This window comes from Pelophylax lessonae (assembly GCF_965119305.1).
Source record: "Pelophylax lessonae genome assembly, chromosome: 1".
NCBI classification, from domain to species: Eukaryota; Metazoa; Chordata; class Amphibia; order Anura; family Ranidae; genus Pelophylax; species Pelophylax lessonae.
Genome location: NC_138768.1, coordinates 176,953,599 through 176,977,659, shown reverse-complemented (window position 1 = coordinate 176,977,659; position 24,061 = coordinate 176,953,599). Strand labels below are relative to the sequence as shown.

The window sequence follows — 24,061 nt, the reverse complement described above, 5'->3', positions numbered from 1 at the left end:
AACATTCTACTCACCATACCGGAACCAGGCGGGCGCCAACTCCTGACAGAACCCCTCTCCACCGGGGTGGGGGGGCTGTCGACCAATACGGACGCCGTGACTCTGTTGGTCATTGGCGTCCGGGCGAGACGTTTAACTCGCAGGGTCAGTCCCCGTCCAGTGGGACTATGTCACGGCCGACGGGGACTGACCTGCACGCGCTAGTAGGCTGAACTGGGGTGACCACTGGATCTCAACATCCAGCCCGTCGCCCAGTTTCAGCGTACTTGCTTGAAGATCTCACAGGAACACTGGAGAAAAAAAGCTGTCAAAAAAAAGTATTTCTAAAAAATCCTGCCAGGACCGAAGATCCTAGCAAGGAATCTAGGTCCTTACTCCTAACTAGACAGAAAAAAACTGATTTGCTGTAGCAGGAAGTGAGAGGATATACCCTCTGAGACTGCCCCTAGGGTGTGGCCAGAACGTTTTCTTTCCTGTCTAGTCCTACTCCTGTAGAGGGCAGTATAACCCGAGTTGATATTAATCAAGGAGGACTACGTCTGTCAATGAGCGACAGAGAAAAAATTTTGATTTTTACATTTTTTTTTTTTTTTGGGAATTTCATATAAAAAAAATGTGAAAAACATTGTTATTTTTGCAAAATTGACGCTCTTTTTTTGTTTATAGCGCATGATCACAGGTGATCAAATACCACCAAAAGAAAGCTCTCTGTTTGTGGGAAAAAAAGGACGCCAAATTAGTTTAGGCACAGCGTCGCACGAAAAATAGGCCCTGGTCAGGAAGGGGGTAAAATCTTCCGGGGCTTAAGTGGTTAAAAAGAAAAGCAATGTGGAAAAGACAACGTATAAACAAAATTTTAAATCCACAATACATTAGATTCAAATAAATTAGGCTTGTAGCCGAGAATAAAAATGTGACTGGAATCATAATTCTGTAATGAATTAAGATTCCTTATTTTTGTATGTATGCTAGATACATAATACATTTTTTTTTTATTGAGAATTAGGAGAAAGCATCTTTTTACAGCCCAAAAGCTTAAATGCACTCACCTTGGATGGCCTGTGACTTTAATAACTGTCTTTTGTGGTAAAGCATCCTGAGCTTTCTGTACTTCATCCTATAAAATAAAAAACAGAATAAACGCTAAATGCAACTCTGAGAGCCTGTTTTTTTAATGATTATTTGTAGTCTCTAGTTATACTGCATAACACTGCTAAGTGTTTATACTGAAAAGATTGTCTAGAGAGCAGCTACTTCATATTACATAGAAAAAATAAATAAATGAATGGTCAAACAGGTCTAGCAATAACAGAGAAGTTCAAGTCAACCTACAATTCAGATTTAAAGTGTGCTCCATGAGCAAATGGAAGATCTGACCTCAGCTTTATAGGATAAGTCAGAGGAACATCAGTCCAGGGGGTTTTATTGGACCTTTTCCGCTTCTCTGCCAAATTCCTCCAATACATACACATGATTAAGATCCATCGCCTGGAATTTCCATTGCTTGTGTGATGCAGCTGATCTTTGCTCCCTGGGGGTGAAACCCCTATCCCCCCTTCCTCATTTTTCCTTACCCCAGTTTTTGCTTAGCAGATCCTCCTGGAAATTGGAGGGTTCCCTTCACTTACATGAAATTGTTCCGTTTTTCTTATTGCATTTTGAATTTTCTTTAGTATATTGCAATTTAACACAGAGTATTGGTTGTGCTTATTTCACTTATTACCGTTTATATGCCAAGCAAAATGGTCCGAGTCACATCTTTAAAAAAAAAAAGGGCCCCATGCCTTATTAGGTAACGCGCAGGATATTTCACCTTTGTTTGTCCGTATTTCTGAAATCCAACCCTATGGTACCACCCAACAGATCTTACAGTTTAGCACTAAATCACCCAAGCAAGACGAAAGAAATACTACTTGTACAAACTTTACAGCCTAAGGCCTAACTTTTTTGGGGAAAAACTGAATTTTCCTCTGACAGTCGCCGCCCACTCATACAGTCTTCACCAATGGGTATTGACCTCTTATCCATAGGAGCAAGCTGGGCATAAGACTTGTTAAAAACAAAGTAATTTACATAGACACACCTATGGGGGCTGTCCCACTGGTCCAATACCCCACTGCTATCAGCCATCCCAACTCAGTTTGGTAGCAAGCAGTTAGAGTCCAAAGAACCCCAAAAAGAGGGGCGGGGGCGGCGACTGACTCAGAAAGGAATTTTACGGTAAGATTTTACAAAAATTCAGTTTTCTCTTACGTCCTCTGACAGTCGCCGCCCACTCATACAGTCTTCACCAATGGGATGTCCCAAAGCAGTGTAGACATGAGGGGCGGCAAACGCAACCGTCAGAAAGGCAACGCAGCACCAACCGCAGAGAAAGGAACCTTATGTGAACAGAAAGGTATCCTCTGGGCAACAGAAAAGCTCAACTGGAGCAACAACCCAGGAAAGCAAACAAGGGGGAAACAACCCCAACAGCCAGGACCCTGCAAAAACTAGGGTCCCCTTAAGGCACTGCCGCACACAGAACTTTGCGGCCAAAGGAGACATCTGCCGACGCCAGAACATCAAGTTTGTAGAATTTTGAAAAGGTGTGCACAGACAACCAAGTCGCAGCCTTGCACACCTGGACCACCGAAGCCTGATGCCGGAAGGCCCGGGACGCACTCACCGCTCTGGTAGAGTGCGCCTCGACAGGGAAGGGTGGTACCTGTAACTTAATCGAATAGGCTTGTACAATCGTCTGTCTGATCTATTTTGAAATGGTCGCCGCAGACGCAGCCATACCCTTCCGAGGTCCCTCAGGAAGGACAAAAAGAAAATCCGACTTCCGAAAGGATTCAGTGGACGACAGGTAAAACCCTGATCGCCCTGACAACATCCAAGGAATGTAAGGCAAACTCCTTAGGATGTTTAGGATTCGCACAAAGCGAAGGCAAAACAATGTCCTCATTAAGGTGAAAATCAGAAACCACCTTTGGAAGGAAGGACTGGTTGGGTCGCAAGACCACCTTATCCCTATGCACAACCAGGTAAGGGGAGCGGCAACACAAGGCCGCCAGCTCCGACACTCTGCGTGCAGAAGTGATCGCTAGCAGAAAAGCAACCTTTTTCGACAGCAGAGGCAAAGAAATCTCCCTGATGTTTTCAAAGGGAGAACGTTGCAAAACGGACAGAACCAAGCTCAAGTCCCAAGGAGGTAGGGGCGCCCTCCGAGGAGGGGCCAAGTGACGCACACCTTGAATAAAGGTGCGAATCAAAGAGTTAGATGCCAATAGGCGCTGGAAAAGGATGGCCAGTGCAGACAACTGGCCCTTAATCGTGGACAACGCCAGGCGCTGGTCCACACCAGTTTGTAGGAAGGCTAATACCCTTGCCACCGAGTAGGAACAAGGAGGGAAGCCCCTGGTTTCACACCAGGCAAACCTGGCCATGGAGGCTCGACGGCCAATTGAATGATGTCCGCGTACCAGGACCGGCGTGGCCAGTCCGGGGCCACCAGAATCACCAACATAGGTTCCGAGACCAACCTGCGCAGGAACCTGGACAACAACTGAATCGGGGGAAAAGGCATACATCAGACAATACCGGTGCCAAAGCACCACTAGCGCATCCGAGGCGTCTGCCAGAGGGTCGCGCGTTCTTGCCACGAACCTTCCCACCTTGTTGTTTAGCCGGGACGCGAACATATCCACATCCGGGGATCCCCATTTCGCACACAGCATTTGAAAAACCTCCGGGTACAGGGACCATTCCCCCTGGTCCAGGGTCTGGCAGCTCAGATAATCGGCCTGCCAGTTCTCCACACCCGGAATGTGAACTGCCGAAATCCCCGGGCCGTAAGTCTCAGCCCAAGACAGAATGCTGGTCACTTCCTGAGCCGCCCGGGCACTCCTGGTGCCCCCTTGGTGATTGATGTAAGCCACCGCAGTGAAGTTGTCCGTCTGCACCCGTACAGGGCGGCCCTGAAGACGATCCGACCAATGGAGCAGGCACAGCCTGATCGCTCTCAATTCCAAGATGTTTATCAGTAGGGATGATTCCTCCACTGACCAAGTGACCTGGGCAGACAGGTTGCCCAGGACGCAACCCCAGCCCGACAGGCTGGCATCCGTGGTAATCACCGTCCACAGCAACGGCCAGAAGGATTTTCCCTCCGCTACGGCCGGGGACTGAAGCCACCACAGAAGATCCACTCTGGTTAGGTGACTCAAGAGACACCCTCAGGTCCAAAGACTGAGGAAGCCTGTGCCATCTGGCCAGTATCTCCACCTGTGTGAGACCGCGTGTGAAACTGTGCAAACTGTATCGCCTCAAAGGCTGACACCATCAATCCCAGGGACCGCATACAGGTCCTGAGTGACGAGGAACCTGACCTCGCTCTGCAGGGTCCGGAGCTTGTCCTCCGGCAGAAACACATTCGCAAGGGCGGAGTCCAAGACCATTCCCAAATATGGGAGACAAACCGAAGGAGACAAAGTCGACTTCTGAACGTTGATGGTCCATCCGAACTCCTGGAGCGTCTGAACCGTAGTAGACAGATCGTGCAGCAGGCTCTGACTGGCACTCGATCTTAACAGGAGATCATCCAGATAACCCAAGACCGCAATGCCCTGTGCCCGTAATAGGCCCAGAACAGGAGCCAGCACTTTGGTAAACACCCTGGAGCCGAAGCGAGACCGAAAGGTAACGCCACAAACTGATAGTGTTCCTCCGCGATAGCGAATCGGAGGTACCTCTGATGACCCTCGAATATGGGGATGTGTAAACACGCATCCTTTAGGTCGATAGAAGCCAGGAAATCTCCCGGACTCAGGGAGGCCACCACCGAGCGGAGCAATTCCATGCGGAATTTTTAATCGCGCACAAAGCGGTTCAGAGCTTTTAAGTCCAGAATCGGATGTAGCACCGGGACGAGTAGATCCCTGGGCGAGTAGATCCTGAACCGCCCGATGAAGATCTTGCAGCCGATCTGGGGTCAAATGAAGATTTGAGGGAAAGAATCTGTCCCCTGGTCGCAAAAGGAATTCGATCTTGTAACCTGATCTAATGATTTCCTGAACCCACCTGTCCGGAATCCGGAGCAGCCAAGGTTGGAGGAAACCGCGCAGATGTCCCCCCACCCCTGAAACGGTGAGGGCGCCCCTTCAGGCAGTGGCGGACTGTGTCGCCGCACCAGCCTGGACGGCTTTTGGCTTGCCCGCCCAGGGATTTCTCTGGCCACCCTGGCCCTTGAAAGGTTTCCCCTTGAAGGCACGAAAGGACCCCTGATTTGGTTTAAAGGAGGGGCCCCGCTTACCGCGGAAAGACTTACCCCTAGGATTCTGGGGCAACAGAGTGCTCTTGCCCCCAGTGACACCTTTAACCAATTCATCCTGGGATTCTCCAAAAAGACGAGACCCAGCATAAGGGATGTCAGACACCATCTTCCAGCTTTTTAACCAAATCGAGCGGCGATTAAGTACTGCGACACTAGATAAGCGCGCAGCTAATGGGGTCTCATTCAAGGCCGCATTGCACAAATACATGACACCCCTTGATAAATCTGGCCCAATCCGCCATGGCTTGAGCCACCATGACAGAGGCGAAAATAGGTTTGAGCATGGAACCCGCCACCATGTAGGAATGTCGGGCAAGAGATTCCAGCCTCCTATCCGTAGGATCCCTAAACACCGGAGAATCCTCGGTGGGTACTAGAGTGACCCTGTTCAATCTGGCCACAGTGTGATCCACTTTGGGAGCCACAGACCAGCTCGAATCCGTAGGAGACGCAAAGGGGTAGAGGAGTTGAAACTTCTTTGGCACCACAAAAATGCGCTTCAAATTGCGCCATTGTTCATTCTCAGTTTCGTGGAACTCAGCGGGGCAAGGGAACACCTGCGCCGCCTTACGGGATCTGTGGGTACCAAAAGAGGACAGTTTCTTTTGGGCTCATCCTCTAAATGTAGTGTTTAACGACAATAATCAGCGCATCCATAGCTGCGCAGTCCTCGGCCGTCCCAGAGGGGGAATCATCCACCCCCGCAACCTCCGCCCCCCCCTCAGACTGAGAAGAGCGAGACCCTTCAAGGGGCACACTATCTATGGAAACTATGTCAGATTCAGATTCAGAAGAGAAAACCTAGGCCTTTTTCTAGTATCCCGTTCAGTTATCAAAAGATCCACTTTGGACGCTAAAGTCGCAAGTGCGGCAGTCCAAGCAGGCAGAGCAGAAGATTCAGAGGAACCTGAAACATGCACCAAAGCTGGGGGAAATTTGCTGTCCTGTGACTCCATAATAAAAAACTTTTTTTTTTTTTCTCAAGGTACTGGCCCTTTAAGAGCACCGCGATCTAAGTACACCGCTATGAAGGATTCTGCAAGCAGACCCCCAAACAGGAATAAGCTGACAGCCAGAGGTATTCCCACAAAAAAACAGCAAAGACAGACCCAACAAGTGTTACCACACGCCTGCCGATCTCCTCTGTACAGAAAAGGGAAGTGATGTCACCGCAGACTAAAGAAACATGGTTGCCCATAGAAGTAATGGGAGGCTCCGGGAAAATGGCCACCTACATGTGCTCAGGAGAACACATTGCCACACACAAGATGGCACCGTAAGGCGCCAAAATACACTACATACATCGCTGCAGAAGCGCCCACAGTGAAGTCCGCACGTGTCTGCACCTCCACACACACCATAAAGTGTCACATAGGAGAGGGACCCCCACAAAAACTCATAGTGAGCTAGCTGAGTTAGAGCCCCCGCAGGGACCGGGAGAAAGGGAGCCCCAAAAACGCACAGACATAAGGGGATACCACAGACACACAGGACTGCCAGCCCCAGACAGAGGCCCCACACAGAATGTACTTACCGTACCCGATGGCGTGGGTGCCTCACATCGAAGGGAAACCTCCCACCCCAGATGACGGGGTGCAGTCAGCCAAAAACACAGGACGCTAGCAACGCACGGAACCGTGGGAGAGACGTCCAGGCGAGGTGGCCACCTTGCAGGCTTGCATCTCTGAGGACAGGGATGGGTCGTTTGCGAGGCCAGGGCGTACGCATAGCTAAACGCTCGATGGCGGGCTGGGATTCCATAAGGCCCTTTGTCCTGGGATACCAGGACGACCAGTGCGACTCCCAGCTCCGCGACGCCGTCATCATCTTGAAGAAGTGACTAACTAAACGCTGAGAAATAAACAGCTAGTAATGCAAAGAAAAAAACGCATTTGCAGAAATAAAATCATAAAAGAATAGAAGGCTGAGACTGTAGCCCCAGCACAGGGAGAGCCTATCTCACTCCTAACTAGGCAGAAGTCAAACTGAGTTGGGATGGCTGATAGCAGGGGGGTATTGGACCAGTGGGACAGCCCCCATAGGTGTGTCTATGTAAATTACTTTGTTTTTAACAAGTCGAATACCTAGCTTGCTCCTATGGATAAGAGGTCAATACCCATTGATAAAGACTGTATGAGTGGGCGGCGACTGTCAGAGGACGTAAGAGAAAGTTACTATTTCTGTCAGGGATTAGTTTCAGTATTCATTAGGGATATTTCCCTGTGACATCAATACAAGAAGTAATGGAAGGTGGAGGCTGGGTGTCGGTTGTCTGCTGGAAAGAAAGGCATGGGCAGCTACGTTCTAACATTTTTTCATTCAATGTTTTTCTGTTTTTGCCTGTGTCACCATTGGAAAGTGTCCCAATAGTTTCCTGTCCTAACATGAAGTGAGGGAAAACCTAACAGGGACACAAATAGTATTAAAAACCTGAAAAAGGTCGGAGTTGAGCTTTAAAATTACCTGAACTCTGCAAAAAACTTTTATTATTTTTAAATTAAATGAGAGAACCTCATAAAAGTCTTACTGTGTCCTGCATTGGGAAGGTTTCCTTTCGCTTACTACCCTAGTGCTCCAATCATCCCAGCAACAAATGAGGAAAATCTTTCAAACGGAGCAGGGACAACAATAAATACCTGACAGGGGGCCCAAGTCTTACAAGCCATATTAAAAAAAGGGATTTTTTGACTTACCGTAAAAACCATTTCTCTGATGTTCACTGACAGACACAGCGCCTCATCTTCTTGACTACGTGGGTTATACTGCCCCCTACAGGAGTAGAACACTAGGCAGAATAGAACTTGACTGGGGCAGTTCCAGGGGGTATACTCCCACTCTCTGCAATAGGTACTCCGTTTTGTTACAAGCAGTGTCAGAAGAGAAAAAATCCAACTCCATAGAGGGGTGGGTGCTGTGTCTGTCAATGAACATCAGAGAAATGGATTTTACGGTAAGTCAAAAATCAAATTTTCTCTTTTGTTCATTGACCTACACAGCTCATCTTCTTGACTATGTGGAACATCCCAAAGCAGTGTCAAACATGAGGGGTGGAAACAGCAGGAAAAAAATACTTCCCAAGGCTAAACATAGCCAACCAGGTAACATGGAGCTCAACCATAAAAAAAAATAGAGCTCACTTGAAAAAAAATTAAAAAACCCTTAAAGAGGACCACATCCTCTAAACAGCAGCCTGCAAAACCTTGGGGCCGAAGGAAGCATCCGCAGATGCCAAAAAATGTACCTTTTAAACTTTGTGAATGTGTGCACAGACGACCAGGTAGCTGCCTTGCAAACGTGCATCACTGACACCTGATGACGGAAGTCCCAGGAAGCATTAAGCGCCTGAGTAGAGTGCACCTTAACAGGGAAAGGAGGAACCTGACCCCTAATGCAATAAGCCTGAACCACAGTATCTGTTCCATCTGGAAATGGTCGCAGCAGAAGCAGCCAACCCTTTGTGAGGTCCATCTTTGAGGACAAACATTGAGTTTGACTTTCTAAAAAAACTCCGTAGCTGCCAGGTACACCCTTATTGCCTGAACCACATCCAGGGAATGCAAGGCAATTTCCATAGGATGCTTAGCCATGGGACACAGGGAGGGCAACACAATGTCGTCATTCAAATGAAAACCAGACAACCTTTGGAAGGAAAGACGGACATGGGCGAAGAGCCACCTTGTCCCTGTGAATCACCAGGTAAGGCGAATGACAAGACAGCGCAGCCAGCTCTGACACCCTGTGTGCAGAAGCAAAAGCGGCCAAAAATGCCACCTTCTGGGGCAAAGTAAGCAGGGGAACCTCCCGAATGTTTTTCGAAGGGAGGCTTCTGGATAACTGACGACACCAAATTGAGGTCCCATGGAGGCAATGGAGACCGTACTAGAACCAAGTGTCTCACTCCCTAAAGAAAGGTAAGCACTAAAGAGTGTATGGCCAACAGACGTTGAAAGAAAAACCGCCAAAGCCGAAACCTGGCCCTTGATGGTACTCAAGGGCCAGGGACTGCTCAACCCCTCGTTGGAGGAAAGCCAAGATCCGAGTCGCCAAAAAGGAGCGAGGGTGAACCCTGAGGGATTCACGCCACGCAATGTACATCTTCCAAGTACAATGGTAAATATTCCTAGAAGTAGATTTTCTAGCTTTTAACAGCATAGGAAACAGCAAAGCCATTGACTGTAAAGCAGGATGGAAGATTGGCCCTTGCGACAACAGATCTTCCCTGAGAGGAAGTCTCCAAGAAGCATCGGCAACCAGCTGTACCAGATCGGTGTACCAAGACCAGCGAGGCCAGCCAGGAGCCACAAGGATACCGACTAAGGAGCCACTAATGCGTTTGTGGCGTCGGCTAGAGGATCCTGAGACCGTGCTACAAACCTTTGCGCTTTCCTGTTGAGGCAAGAGCCCAACAGATCCACCTCGGGAGTACCCCACCGGAGACACAACTGATGAAACACCTCCGGATGAAGTGACCATTCCCCCTGGTCTAATTTGGTAATCTGCTTTCCAATTTTTCCCCCCTGGAATGTGCACAGCAGAGGACTGGAACGAATCATTCTACCCACCTTAGAATTCCGGCTACTTCCCGAGCCGCCAGGACACTAATGGTGCCCCCTTGGTGATTGAAATCCGGACACCCCAGGAGAAGATATGTCCAATGATCCAGACAGCGTCTGATTGCTTGGAGTTCCAGTACATTGATCGGTAGCATGGACTTTTCCAAAGTCCGGACCCCTGAGCACACTGTGTGCCAAGGACGTCTCTCCACCCAGGCAGGCTGGCGTCCGTGGGGACGACCCTCCAGTAGAGGGGAAGAAACGATTTTCCGGAGAATGTAGTCACCAAACCAGGGACTCCCTCGTAATCCAGCTCAACAGGATCCGATTGTCTAGAGACTGAGGATTCGTGTTACATTTCACCAGAATCTCTTTTGCAGAGATCTTGTGTAGAACTGTGCAAAAGGAACTGCCTCAAAAGGTAGACACCATCAGGCCCAGTACCCACATGCAAGACCGAAGAGATGACCATCTGCTGGACAGCAGAAACTGAATTGCCTCCTGCAATTTCTGAAGTTTTTCCAGAGGAAAAATAGAATTTTTGTAAGAACTTACCGTAAAATTATTTTCTCTGAGTCCTCGGACAGTCGCCACCCGAAGGTATTAGCCTAGCCTGCTCCTGCAGAGTGTGCCATTACCCATTAGTGAAGGCTAATACCATCGGGCGGCGACTGTCAGAGGACATGAGAGAAAACACTCTGTCTAGAGGCCGAGTCCAGAGTCAGACCCAGATAGTCCAGGCTTGTGAATGGACCCAGAGAAGACGCCTGAAGATTCAGAATCCAATCAAACTCCCTCAGAGTTCGCAGAGTAATCTCCAAGTTGTCCAACAGAGGGGTCGAAGACTCTGCTCGCATAAGCAGATCATCCAGATACCCCAGTACCGCTCTTCCCCGCTGACGCAGCAATTCTAGCACCGGGGCCAATACTTTTGTGAAGACCCGAGGAGCGGAGGCGAGACCAAAGGGTAACGCCACAAACTGATAATGCTCCTTGCCCGCGGCAAAGCGGAGGAAGCGCTGGTGGCCGACAAATATTGGGATGTGTAGGTAGGCATTCTTGATGTCGATAGAAGTGAGAAAAATCCCCCTGATGTAGGAACGCCATTACCATGCGAATGGACGCCATTCTGAACATTTGTACCCGTACAAAGCAGTTTAGCGCCTTGAGGTTCAGAATTAGACGTGCCATGCCTTCCTTTTTGGGAACTGTAAAGAGGTTTGTGTAAAACCCCTGAAAACGTTCCGAGTCGGAACCGGAACAATCACCCCTTGAAAACACAAGTCTTGCACTGCCCCAAAGAGACCCCGTAAGCGATCTTGGGACATGTACAGGTTGGAAGGGAAGAATCTTTCTGGAGGATAAGACCGAAACGAGATATTGCAGTCAGAACGAATGACTTCCTAGACCCACTTGTCCTGTACAAAGGGAGGTCCATGGATAAATAAATAAATGTTATTTTTTACCTACTTTCTTACTTCTTTATTATACCACTTTACTCAGCCCTGTCCAACTAAATTCCCCAGGGACATTTTCTTGGTTTCTTATATGAATTACTTTGGGGAAGGGACAGTAGGCTGTGTTTGGGCACACTCGTGTATCTACCTCATATCTGCAAGTACAGGTTGGAAGGGAAGAACCTTTCTGGAGGATAAGACCAAAACGAGATATTGTAGTCAGAACGAATGACTTCCTAGACCCACTTATCCTGTACAAAGGGAGGTCCATGGATCCGGAAACCAGCAGACGTTGCCCCACCCCAGATACAGGTGAGGGCGCCCCTTCATGCAGAGGAAACCCTGTCCACAGGTCTGGAAGAGCCCACCCGTGGTTTGCCAGACCAGATCCTCTTGGAACCTCCAGTGGAGGCCCTGAAGGGTTTTGATCCCTTGTCTTGAGACCCTGAGGGATGGAAAGTCCTTATGAGACAAGAAGAAAGCCCGACGTCTACGACGAGGCTCCTTGCCCTTGGTAGGCTGCGGAAGAAGAGTACTCTTTACCCCCTGTGAGACCCTTAATAATGTCATCCAAAGAAGCTCCAAACAGGCGATCCCCTGCAAGGGGGAGATCAGATAAGGCCTTCTTAGAAGTCTAGTCAGCAGACCAGCATTTAAGCCAGATAATGCGCCGAAGGACCACTGCTGATACAGACAGCCTAGAATCAAAGAGGCATCACAGATAAACTGTAGCCCCCGGACCAACTGACCCACCAGCTCCCCAAAGGCAGGGTGAAGTGGTTTCCCCTCCAGGTCCCGGCGTAAAAATGTAGCCCACTCTGACAGAATTTGCAACACCAGGACAATAGTAAATACAGGCCTAAGTGCCAAAACAGCCACAGCGAACATATGGCGGGCCAAAGCCTCCGCCCTCCTATCAGCCGGGGACTTTTCAACAGTAATTAAAGGTAGGTTTACCTACCTGGAAACTGGCAGGTCCACTACAGGAGGGACCATTCACTTTTTAAGCATTGAATCCCCATAAGGATACCGCATAGCAAAATTCTTAGGGACCACAAGAGTGCGTTTAGGACAACCCCACTGTTTTGTGACAATGTTGTCAAAGTAAGCGGAAAAGGGAGAACACCCTCATTGCTTTGGAGGGCGTGTGGGTGCCAAAAGGGACCGGCGCCTGCGACGCACCATCAGCCGCATCCTCCATTTTCAAAGTTTTACGCACTGGCACAATCAGTGCACCCACCAGCGCCGTTTTATGCGCGCTAGAGGAGCAGAGCAATCTTCCTCACTATCTGAGCACTCAGGGTGCGTGGACACAGACCCCGTAAGGTGAGTAGCATCCGCGGCGGCCGAAAAAGATTCAGGATCCGATGAGACAGATGAGGGCGCTATATACTAAGCTCACCCAGAAAACAATCAGAGATAGAAGCCGCATAATAGGACATGGGTCCCTTAAAAGGGGGCTGGCCACCATGAGGCGGATGCACAGGCAGGTTACCCTGATGGTCCCGCAGCGCTACAAAGGGGCAGGTGCCCTACACAATAATGGCGGCATGGCTGCCATCAAAAAATAAACTGCCCCCACAGCGCCAGACCTTCCAAGGGAGGCGCCAAGCTGGCCGCACGGCCTACTGGGAGGGAAACACAAGTGCCATACTAAGTGTAGCACATCAGGTATTAGCAAGTAATGTAATAGTACTCAGAAAACTCATGTGTGGTAAGGCATTAGAGAGCGCTGTGGTGTATGTCCCCCATAGAGAGGGATCTGTCAGGATGGCCTCCGCGGCTACGGCTGGCAAGGATGCAGTCGGTGAACGACAGCACGTCCCGTGTACAGCAATGTGTCCGCACAGCGTAACATGACGTTCACTTCCAGATGCAGGGAGTTGCCAATCGAGTTTTGCGGAGCATGCGCTCCTTCGAGGCCTGAAGGCGCGCACGCTCCGCAAACACGTTGCCTTGGCAACTTCCCTGCATACGGAAGTGAACGTCACGTTAGGCTGTACGGACACATTGCTGTACACGGGACGTGCCATCAATGCCAGATGTTGCCGCCGAGGCCATCCTGACAGATCCCTATCCACAGGGGGACATACACCACAGCGCTCTCTAATGCCTTACCACACGAGTTTTGTGAGTATATTACATTACTTGCTAATAAATACCTGATGTGCTACACTTAGATGGCACTTGGGTTTCCTTCCCAGCAACCCAAAAGCCTCTTCTTGCTTGCACACTGAGCAGCCATTCAAAGGAGCTAGCACATGAACTTCATTAAGGTCTAAATAGAACTTTTTATTGTCCTATTCATATAAACAGCACCTATGGCATGTAGCCTTACCTACTTTCCTTTGCACCAATATGATCCTATGAGGCCGCATGGCCTAGTAGGCCTCAAGCCCCACAGTGACCACTGAAATTTTAGAGGGGCTGGGGGGAAGGAGGAGTACCCGAGGGTCCCACCATCCCAGGGAGGGGCCCACGTTCACCCCAAAACCCTCCAGGGGAAGAGGGGGGGACAGCTACAATACTAGGAACAGAGTGGACACCACACCTGACAGACCACCACTCCATCGGAATGGGGGGGCTGTCGGGCCAGGAGGATCGCTGCCACTCAGGCCGAGGTCAGGTCATATGCCCCCTCGCCAGACGTTTGTCCAGTGGGGCTATGTCGCGGCGGAGCTGAGACCTGCGCAAGCTCACTGGCCAGACTGGGGGGACCATCTGGATCTAAATTATGCAGCCCGTCGCCCAGTCTGGCAGTTGATTGTAGATTCTCACAGGAACAAAACAGATAGAAAAAGTGCCATTCACAGGAACAAAACAAAGATAGAAAAAGTGCCATTTAAAAGGAAAAAAATTGCCAGGACCAGACATCCCAGCAAGGAACAAGGTCCTTACTCCTGACTAGGCAGAGTGCCAATAGCTGAGAGTGGGAGTATCCCCCTGGAACTGCCCCAAAGGCGTAGTCAAGCTTTTTCCTGCCTAGTGTCCTACTCCTGTAGGGGGCAGTATACCCCAATGGTCAAGCTAAGGATCTGTGTCCTGTGATCTGTGTCCGTCAATGAACAAAAGAGAAAATATGTTTAGATGGGTCTGTGTCACTTGGAGAGATGTCCAGGAAATGAAAGGAAAGTATCTAGATGTGAACATAGACCACAATAACAGCCTGAGAAAAGTTTTAACCCCCATATCCTATCATCAAATGTTCAAAAAAAAAAAGTTATTTTCCTTGCACTGCCAAATACTTGTAAATGGGAGCTCATACAGTGCAAACAGAGATTTAGGGAACCTTATGTGGGACATAACATTATGTAAAAAAAACAAAATAGAATAGAAGATAAATAGGAAAAAAACAGTACATTACCAGTACTCATAAAAGTGACCATTTTAAAATGAAATGCTATAAGCATACAATATCTGAAGTGAAGGGTTTGAATTGGAAGAGAACATTTTGGGTTTATAACCACTTTAAGGCTGATATATGAAATTATGGATATTTAGCTTCCATCTTTAACAACTAACCCACCATACTGAAGAACGGAGCAGAGGGGTTGTAGCTGTACATGTCTTTATTCTTCAGAATAAGAAGATGTGCTGAATCTACTATCACTCTCTTCAGGTTGAGCAGCGAGTGGTACAGCCTGTCCATTTAAATAACAAAAAACATAGGCAAAAAATTAACAAGCAACAAAATGAAATACAAACAATAAATTAGGCTGAATGGTGTCACCAGTACACACAATGCCCCACTGTGACACAGCATTATTAAAGTCAATTTAACTTATTTTAAAATATTTGTTACCATTGTCTGATCTTTCTAAAGCAATATTGCTTGCTTGATGCTATTTTCCTCCTTTAAATACACATCCACTTAACTGAGGAATGGGATCTGGTTGTATAGAATATTGACTAACTCCTCAGCTATACTTTGGCAGCTGCCAAATCCAGCCTGAACACTACATACAGTAAGCGCTGAACTGTAACTGAACATAAAGAAATTAGACACTGCTTAGGCCCTGGGTAGTGATGACTGATATCTCCTCCAACCAAAAGGTATGCTCAAAGCAGAGTTACACCCGTTTTTGTATTTATTAAAAGTGAGCAGCTACAAAGTGTAGCTGCTGACTTAACACACACACACCCGTCCCACGGTCCAGCGCTGCAGTTGACGGGAGCCTCCGTTTTCTTCCTTTTCTCCTCGCCGCGCAGGCATGTTTAGTGTGGGCACTCGGCTGCGACAGCTTATGGCTTCACAGCCGGGTGAACAGTGCGAGAGTAGCGATGCACGTCCTGAGTGGATGGGCAATCTTCTGGGACCTCTGACCTGTCCCAGAAGATAGCAGAAAGGGAGGAGGAAGAGGAGAACTTCTGCTCGAGCCGCCTGGGTGGCCCTAGCGGAAGGGGGAACGGGTACATGTCAAATCACCGGTGATCGTCCGCTCTGTGTACACCCTTTAGTGTCCTGTCACACAACGCAGGAGACCGGGCTGCAGCTACCGCATATTCCATCGGGAGATCCCCGCAAGACTTTACTTAGATGCCTATATGTCGTGGTCCACATGTGAGTGTAAAATCTACTTTCCTTTAAAGCAATACTTTGAACGTATTACACCATGTGAGATTTTTTTCTTCCTACATGTGGCATGACTGTATGTTTCCATGAGAGGATCTCATTTGATGTTACTGAGGCAGTTTTCTTTGCTGGAGGTGATCCCTTACATGTACAGATACTGAGGAGTGCTGTGGAGTGTGAGGAGCCCTTGTTTCAAGCGCTATGTGATCTCTGTCATGGGGATCATATAAGTCTGGTAAGAGGCCATCATTTCTGGTGTTTGGTGGAGGTTACATCTATTCGACATATCACCTGAGCTTCCTGCTGGACCTTCTTCCTCTCCACGGACTCCTCTTTTACGGTTTCTCTCAGCACACTTTGTCATGTTTTAAACATATTGCATATCACAGATTGCTGGTTTTTGTGTTTTCCACCAAGCGCTGCATACTCCTGTTTTCATTATTGCTGGGTTGAGGTACAACAACTTTTTATGCTAGCAGCTGGTATTATTAACACATTGTCTTTTCTTTGATCTAGCGCAGTATATACCTGTTTTTAACTATTTAGAACGTGCAGATTGTGATCAAAATCTTTCTTCCTCTTCCAGCAGTGGGTGTGGAATCTAGGTTTACACTCTGTGCGAGCTGATTGGAGGAAAGGCACCCCCCTCCCCCCTCCACATAGGCAGAGGAGCAAAGGAGCATCCAGAGCTGCAGTCTGAATAGACAAGCTCTCTCTACCTACCTTACCTACCTCTAAGCTCCCTCCCCGACACAAATTTTCAGCTGCTGTTATCTCGTGTGTCAGAGAACTTGTCAGAAGTGACCCTGCTGATAAAAGGGGAACAAGCTCCAGAAAGACATGGCACTTAGAGCTTTGGAGAGAAATAAGTAAAACACTACAGATATATGTGCTTAGATCAAATTTCATAAATGGGATTTATAACCACTTTAAAGATCACAACCTAGAAGCACCTGACATTTAAAAGTGACAGGATCTGTTGGTTCAGTGCCTTTGTTGTGAATTTCTCCACATTGCTTATACCTTACGGAAGTTAATGAGGGCTTGTTTTTGTACATTTCGTTACTGCTTCTTCATATAATGTAAATACATTATCATGCATTATTCTTTTAATAGTTAACTGCAATCAAAATCATAGCAAGTTTTCCAGGGAGTACACCCTCATGACCAAATAAAGGGATCTTGTGCTTTGGGAGCTTGCCATAATATCCAATACTGGTAGCTAGTAAACCTAGAATTCAGTTACTTAAAGAGGTTGTAAACTCCGCTAAAATTTTATTTATTTTTTACACCCTAAAAGATACACATAATGAGCTAGTATGCATAGCATACTAGCTCATTATGAAATACTTACCTTAGAACGAGCCCCCGTCGTGCCGTCCACTCACCTCTATGACGGGCGACATGTCCAGTCGCCCGTCTTCCAGGATCGCGGCATCCTGCCATCTGATTGGCCGGAGCCGCGGTGACGTCACACGCGCGGGAGCCGACAGTGACGGCACGGGTCTCTGAAGAAATGGCACCAGCGGCCGTTCCTTCAGAGCGCATGCGCCAGTAACATCACTGGCTGCATGTAAGGTAAATATCTCCTAAACGGTACATGTTTAGGAGATATTTACAGTACCTATAGGTAAGCCTTATTATAGGCTTACCTATAGGTAAAAGTGTCAGAGGAGGGTTTACTTCCTCTTTAACCCCTTTTGCCCTCAAAAAACATACCTTTTATAGAAAACCACACAGTATTTTTAGTGACTACACATTGGGGTTCATTTATTAAAACTGGAGTGTGCAAAATCTAGTGCAGCTGTGTATGATAGCCAATCGGCTTCTAACTTTAGCTTGTTCAATTAAGCTTTGAAAATAAATAAATAAATAAAATTTGTAAGTGGATTGGTTTCTATGCAAAGCTGCACCAGATTTTACATTCTCCTGTTTTAGTAAATCAACCCCATTGTATTTTATTGAAATATTCACCTGAAAATTTTTGCCGATACACTTATATACTTGCTGTTCCATATTTTGATTACTGCATTTCATATATAGATTTTTCCCTCTAGTGGCTTATCTGTATATCAGGTTCTATAGGTTAGAGTAGGGACACACTGAATGACGATACCATGAAGTGGTCATGTGGATTTCCCTTAAATTTGCAAATGAAAGATGAGATTGTGCTTTTACATTTTTTTGTCTAACAAATTTAATATTTGGTATAGAGTTTTTGGCCCCACTCATTGTTGATTTTACCAGTTAGTTAAAAATAGACATAAGCTGGCCATAGATGGATCGAAATTTGGCTGGCTCAGTATGGAGTGGCCGAATTTCGACCAATCTGTAGCCGCTCCCTCAAATGTGTGGGACGTTTTAGTCGACTAAAATGTAGGACGTTTTAGTCGACTAAAATGTAGGACGTTTTAGTCGACTAAAATGTAGGACGTTTTAGTCGACTAAAATGTAGAACGTTTTAGTAGACTAAATACGACTAAAACTAAAACACTTGCAGAAGACTAAAATGGGACTAAAACTAAAATGCCATTTTAGTCCTAAGACTAAAACTAAATTGAAATTTGCTGCCAAAATTAACACTGGTGACAATGAAGCTTCTCCATAGACCGTTTGGTCAGTAAGTATTGTCATCCAAGGTCAGCAAGTGAGGAACTGGCAGGATTACTTGGTTAAAAAAAAAAAAAAAAAATGCAGCCACCTACTACGTATTTTCTTAACTGGGTAGGCAAACATTTCTGTAAACTATTTTAGTTCTAGGATATACTATTCTTAATCACAAAGCATGACCTTCCAGAATATCTTCTGTAATATCCATTAAACAAACAAGTTCTGAAGGTGCTGCAAGAAGGTTCTGCCAACCTTCTTGTAAAATAATATTACATTTTATTTGTAAGTGTACCAATTCTATTTACCTTGTGCCATAATCCACCATCACCCAGTCTTTTGCTGTTCCAGTGATTGCATCATGGTGCTGAAAAAGTCCCAAATTTCTCCTGGCTTCTGTCAGTAATTCATAATGTTCTGCCGATGGAAAAGCTGTCAGTTTGCGGTTTCTCTTAGCTTGCACAATAGCTAGAGAATACAGTATTTCTGCAGACCTGAAAGTGAAAGTATAAGTAACTAAACATTTGTTTCCTATTGTCACACATCTCAGTGGTAGGGCCTCAGCTCAGCTTCTCTCTGCTGTGGTGCACAATGCTGCATTTAGCAGGGTGGAACAATGAGTCATGCTGAACCTTATTTTTTTTCTTGAAGAGTATTAATTACAAAGTAAACCTGATTAAACGCATGTTTAATCTTTACACATCTACTGTGTGCATTCAAAAATATATGGATGACCTGCAACTCCAGAAAGGGCTATTATTTATTGGCATGTGCTATTTTTAAATGGAAGGCATAGGACTGCCAAGACTTATGAGCGGAATTGTTAGATCTTTGTTATCAGTACAACGCAGGACAAAATGCACATGCAAAATGTTCCATTAGAACAGTGAGTCTGCATATACAAGGTTGCAGCAATAAAAATGGGCTGTTATAAGAGCACATTCATAGAATAGTAAAAGACACAATGGTTATAATTAAAACAAAAAAACAAAACACTCTAGAATGACTGTGAAAAGGGTAGAGACCAATCTTGACCAAAGTGAAACAAACACTTGTCTCATCTGACTATAGAAATCTAAAATGTGGTTGGTGTGGTTTACTGCACTTTTTACACATGTATTGCATTGCCTTATTATTTTTATGCAGGATTTCCTTGATAGGCAAATATTGGTTTAGAAGAAAAAAATAATTTGTACCTTTTACTTGAACATGCATTAACACTAAACAGTTTACTAAGCATCAATCAGTATGAAAAGGGACTTTTCTTTTCATTTCCTACATCCCTCCAGTGGAACCCACTGCTAACTCCTTTCCATCACATTAAAGAAAAGTCCGCCCACGGCACATACCCCATAATGCAATGCAAAGTGACAGAGCCCTCTCTCAGTATACTTAAAAGAGTAACTCCACTTTTGTTGAAAAAAAAAAAAAAAAATCCCCTCTGGGTGACCAATGTACCAAAAGAATTTTAACAAACTATATTGCAGCCCTACCTGCTTCTGCTCTCAGAGAACAACTTCTTGATAGATCATGTCTTGTGCAGGACTAATTCTGAAGAATGGATTTTTCATTTCTGATCAGTTGATGTACTTGCAAGGCTCCTATGAGGAGCATGAAAGAATCTGCATTCCTTTAGAAGTGATTAACCCTTTAGGGGTATCTTATCAAAACTGACATTTTTGTTTTGTTGCCTAAAATCTGACTTCGGTCTTAGTGCAGACTTCTGGGAAATCACATAAGCAGGACATTACATCTCTGAGGGTGTTCTGTACGCTAATTGTGTACAGAATGCTTCCAGGTTGCCAGATTGCATTTAATTTTACAGAAAATTACAGCAGATGCAGATTAGAAGGAAAAGCTATTTTAATGACACACAATTACAATATGGCGTGTGTGACAATTGTATATGCAATATTTCTTCCCATATAAGTGGAGTTACCCTTTTAAGCATGGCCACAGAGGTGGCAAGCAAATCATATACACACACTTGACTTCAAGAATGCTGGATACTAACACGTGCCTGATGTGCCGCCATTGGTCATTTTTGGGTCTTGCAGGAACCAAAAGACACCTGTGTCCCTGCCAGCGTGGACTCATCTACCATTTTTAAAGTTTCCCTTACTGAAACAATCAGAGCTTCCACCAAAGGGCGCTTGTTTCCGCGTTGCGGCTGAAGACAGGTCCTCTTCACCATCCCATTGCGAGAACAGTGACCCATCAGGCAGGGGGTGTCTGTGGCGACCATATAAGCCTCTGAATCAGAGGACCCCCACCAATGATGGAGAAGGCAGCGGCCGTTTTCAGGGAGCAACCTTTTGCATTGCAAAATTGACCTTGGTCGCCAGCTTTCCAGAGCTGCTGAAATCACGGCCAGCGACTGCGATCTGGAAGGTCCGGCGTCGAACGAAGGGGGTCTGAGGGTGAATTCACTGCCTCGAACTCCATATTCAATGCAACAGAATAAAGGAGTACTGTCACTTTAAAAACGCAGATCGCGGTTCCTACCACAAAGACCCCAGTACTTTACCACCTTCAGGAGGAAACCACCTGAATCGGACTGTGCAATAGGAAATGGGAGTCATAGGATATGACATCAGCCTAGAATGTGAAAGGTCACGCTACCTGTGTAACTCCATAGGGCTACACAAAAATGGCTGCCAATGCAAATCAATAAGAAGCACAGGGGAAAAAGGCTGCCCCATACAAGTTAAATGGGAAAAATATTTTACATTGCGCCCACGGCGTGCCATGCCATCAGGGACCCGCAACAAGAAGGCCTCAAGGATCTACAACCAGACCCAGCAGGAAAAAATGTACCATTGCCACCCCCCCAGGACGCCACAGTGACCCCCCCCCAGGGGGCGGGAGAGGGGGACAGGGCACAAGGCCGGGTAACCCGACATGCCAGGGTGATCTTTTAGGAAGTCCAGGTCCCATCATCCCCAGGAGAGGGCCCACATCCTCCCAAGACCACCGAGGGGCAAGGGGGGCCACATTTACTAACCACACTATGAACAAGGTGGGCTCTGCTCCGGGCAGAACCACCCCCCACCCGGAGCGGAGGTGCTGCCAGCCGAGGGGTACGTTACAACTCAGGGTGTTCCAGGTCATTGCGTCCCAGCGAGACATTCACTCGCAGGCTCGTCCCCATCCAGAAAGGGGCTCCGTCATGGCGAGGCCTAGTGCGGGACTATAATCTGCTCACGCTCATAGGCCAGGCTGGGGAGACCTTAAAGATCTAGATTTATCCAGTGCGAAACCCCAGCCGGCATTGCTTGTAGATCCCCAGGAGGACCCCCTGAACACTAACTAGCAAAGTGAGTAAAGATAAAACAAAATATTCTTAAAAGAACAAAAAAAACTGAGACCGAAGTCCCAGCAGGAAACCTAGGTCCTACTCCTTCTCTAGGCAGAAACAAATTGCTTTTTTCCTGCCTAGAACTACTTCAGCATAACCCAATGGATAAGAAGTATGAGAGCTGCGTCTGTCAATGGACGTTAGAGAAATATATATACGTATAAAATGTTTGGGGAGGGGGGGGGGGTTTCGAAGTAATTTTCTAGCAAAAAAATACTGATTTTAACTTGTAAGAAACAAGTGTCAGAAAAGGGCTTAGTCTTTAATAGTTAAAGGCGGGGTTCCACTAATTTTTGTGTTTATTGAAAGTCAGCAGCTACAAAAAGTGTAGCTGCTGACTTTTAACAAACACACACCTGTCCCACGATTCAGCAATGTGGCCGCCCGAAGCCTAGATGCTCTCCCTCTCCTCTTGGCGGCACCGGCATCTCTAGTGTGGGCACCCGGCTGTGACAGCTTGTGGCTGCACAGCCGGGTGCGCACTGCGCGAGTCGCTCTGCGTGTTGTAAATGGTTGGGCAATCGTCTGGAAACTTTGACGTGTCCCAGAAGATTGCATAGAGGGGGGGGGGGAGAAAACATGTCAAATCTAGGTACCCGCCCCCCCCCCCCCCAAAAAAAAAATATGACATTTCAAAATGTGGCATGTCAGGGGGTCAGGAGTATGTAAAGGCGAAGTTCCAGTTTGAGTGGAACTCCACTTTAAAATGCCCTCATTTACAGACCGAAGTTCAACCCTATGATCTAAAAGAACAAGATGATACATTGTAAAACATGTTTATAGTTATCTCCCAGCTCTGAACAATGTTGAAAAATATTTGCACAAGGCTTTTTTTTTTTTGACAGCTGTGAGCGAGCAGAGAACGGCTCTGCACTGTATGAATCATGGAAAGGCCGGATTAAGATTGCGAGGGGGTTGAATAGAGATACCAATTTTTTAACGATTAATTGTGCAGCTTTAATTCTTTTACAAAGTATACATTTTTAATGCCTAATAAATCAGGAGAGCTAGTATACATCTGTCTAAGGTGCTAAAATACATGCCAGATAATGGTTGAGGGCCGCTTTAATCAAACTTAAATACACCATATTCATAAAGGATTATGAAGCATTTAGAATAACCACCCTAAAGTGAACATTTATTGTTATGAGGGATTTCACATTATAAACATAATGAATTTTCTCATTAGTGATTATTAGTGGGGTATCACAGCACACTTGCAGGTGACATAATTTACCTTGTTCTTAGTCATAACAAGACTTTCAAACTTACACTCTTTCCATTTTCATGGGGTTGGGAAATAAAGGGGTGGGACTACGATAACTAATATTCATGAATGACCCCTGACAAGGCTAACCAATATTAAAGCTATATCTGGTCAGCGGCAGACAACGTTAGCCATTGTAGATTCTTGGGTGCAATTTGCAACAAAAACTAAAAGTCCACTTGTTAACACATTCGATTCTTGCGGTTTTCCACTGGTCTCATTTGCAGCACTTTTGTCCTTGAACATGATTTTTGCTGTGGGAAAAGGTCAGACAGAAACCACTTGCAAAGCATAATTATTTCTGAGACGCAGGAAACAAATTATTGACACTGTTGACACCATTTGGGCAATCAGAACTACCTGTCTGAAAACAGCAAGGGCAATGGTTGCAAAACTTTGAAATAAGAAAAAATAACCAAGGTATATCCTTCTATAGGGTGTACTTGCCTTGATTCAAACCACCCAATATGATTTCGGTCTCCTCTTTCATTTTTCTGCTATCTGCATAAATTACATGTAACAGCCTCTGTCAACACCAGACAATCCTGGGAGACAGCCCTCGCCCCTGCACACAGCATGTGACTGGCAGTCTCAGCTGTGCATGTTTCCTTATGACCACACTCAGCCCTACACACCCTACACTCCGCTTCCTGCTCTATGCTATGCAGTGTGCGACATCAGAATCCCTGCCCCATTTCAGAAATGCTGTCTAAAGTCTGTTTTGAACAGCTGTAGAGGAGAGATGGCTGAAAACAAACAGGTACAACTTATGTAGGAGGATTTGTTTCACCTCTGTATCACCTGAGGCTAGTCAATTCAGTGGGTATAAAAATGTTAACCACTTTAGGGTACATAGGTACAAAGTTATCCTAGCTGTTATCACGGGACCATAAAATAAATGCATCAAAATAGCTTTGAACCAATTTGTT

At 46.4% G+C, this 24,061-nt stretch overlaps 1 protein-coding gene across 1 annotated transcript in view; it reads right to left on the bottom strand.

Annotated features, from left to right (window-relative positions):
• Window positions 1–24,061, bottom strand: part of MAN2A1 (mannosidase alpha class 2A member 1) — a 370,906-nt gene that overhangs the window by 131,076 nt on the left and 215,769 nt on the right. Inside the window, exons 10-12 of the mRNA XM_082259950.1 lie at window positions 18,816–19,001; window positions 14,854–14,968; window positions 1,050–1,117 (exon numbers count right to left, since the gene is read on the bottom strand). Of these exons, the coding sequence (XP_082116076.1) occupies window positions 1,050–1,117; window positions 14,854–14,968; window positions 18,816–19,001 (369 nt within the window). The remainder of the gene's footprint in view (window positions 1–1,049; window positions 1,118–14,853; window positions 14,969–18,815; window positions 19,002–24,061) is intronic.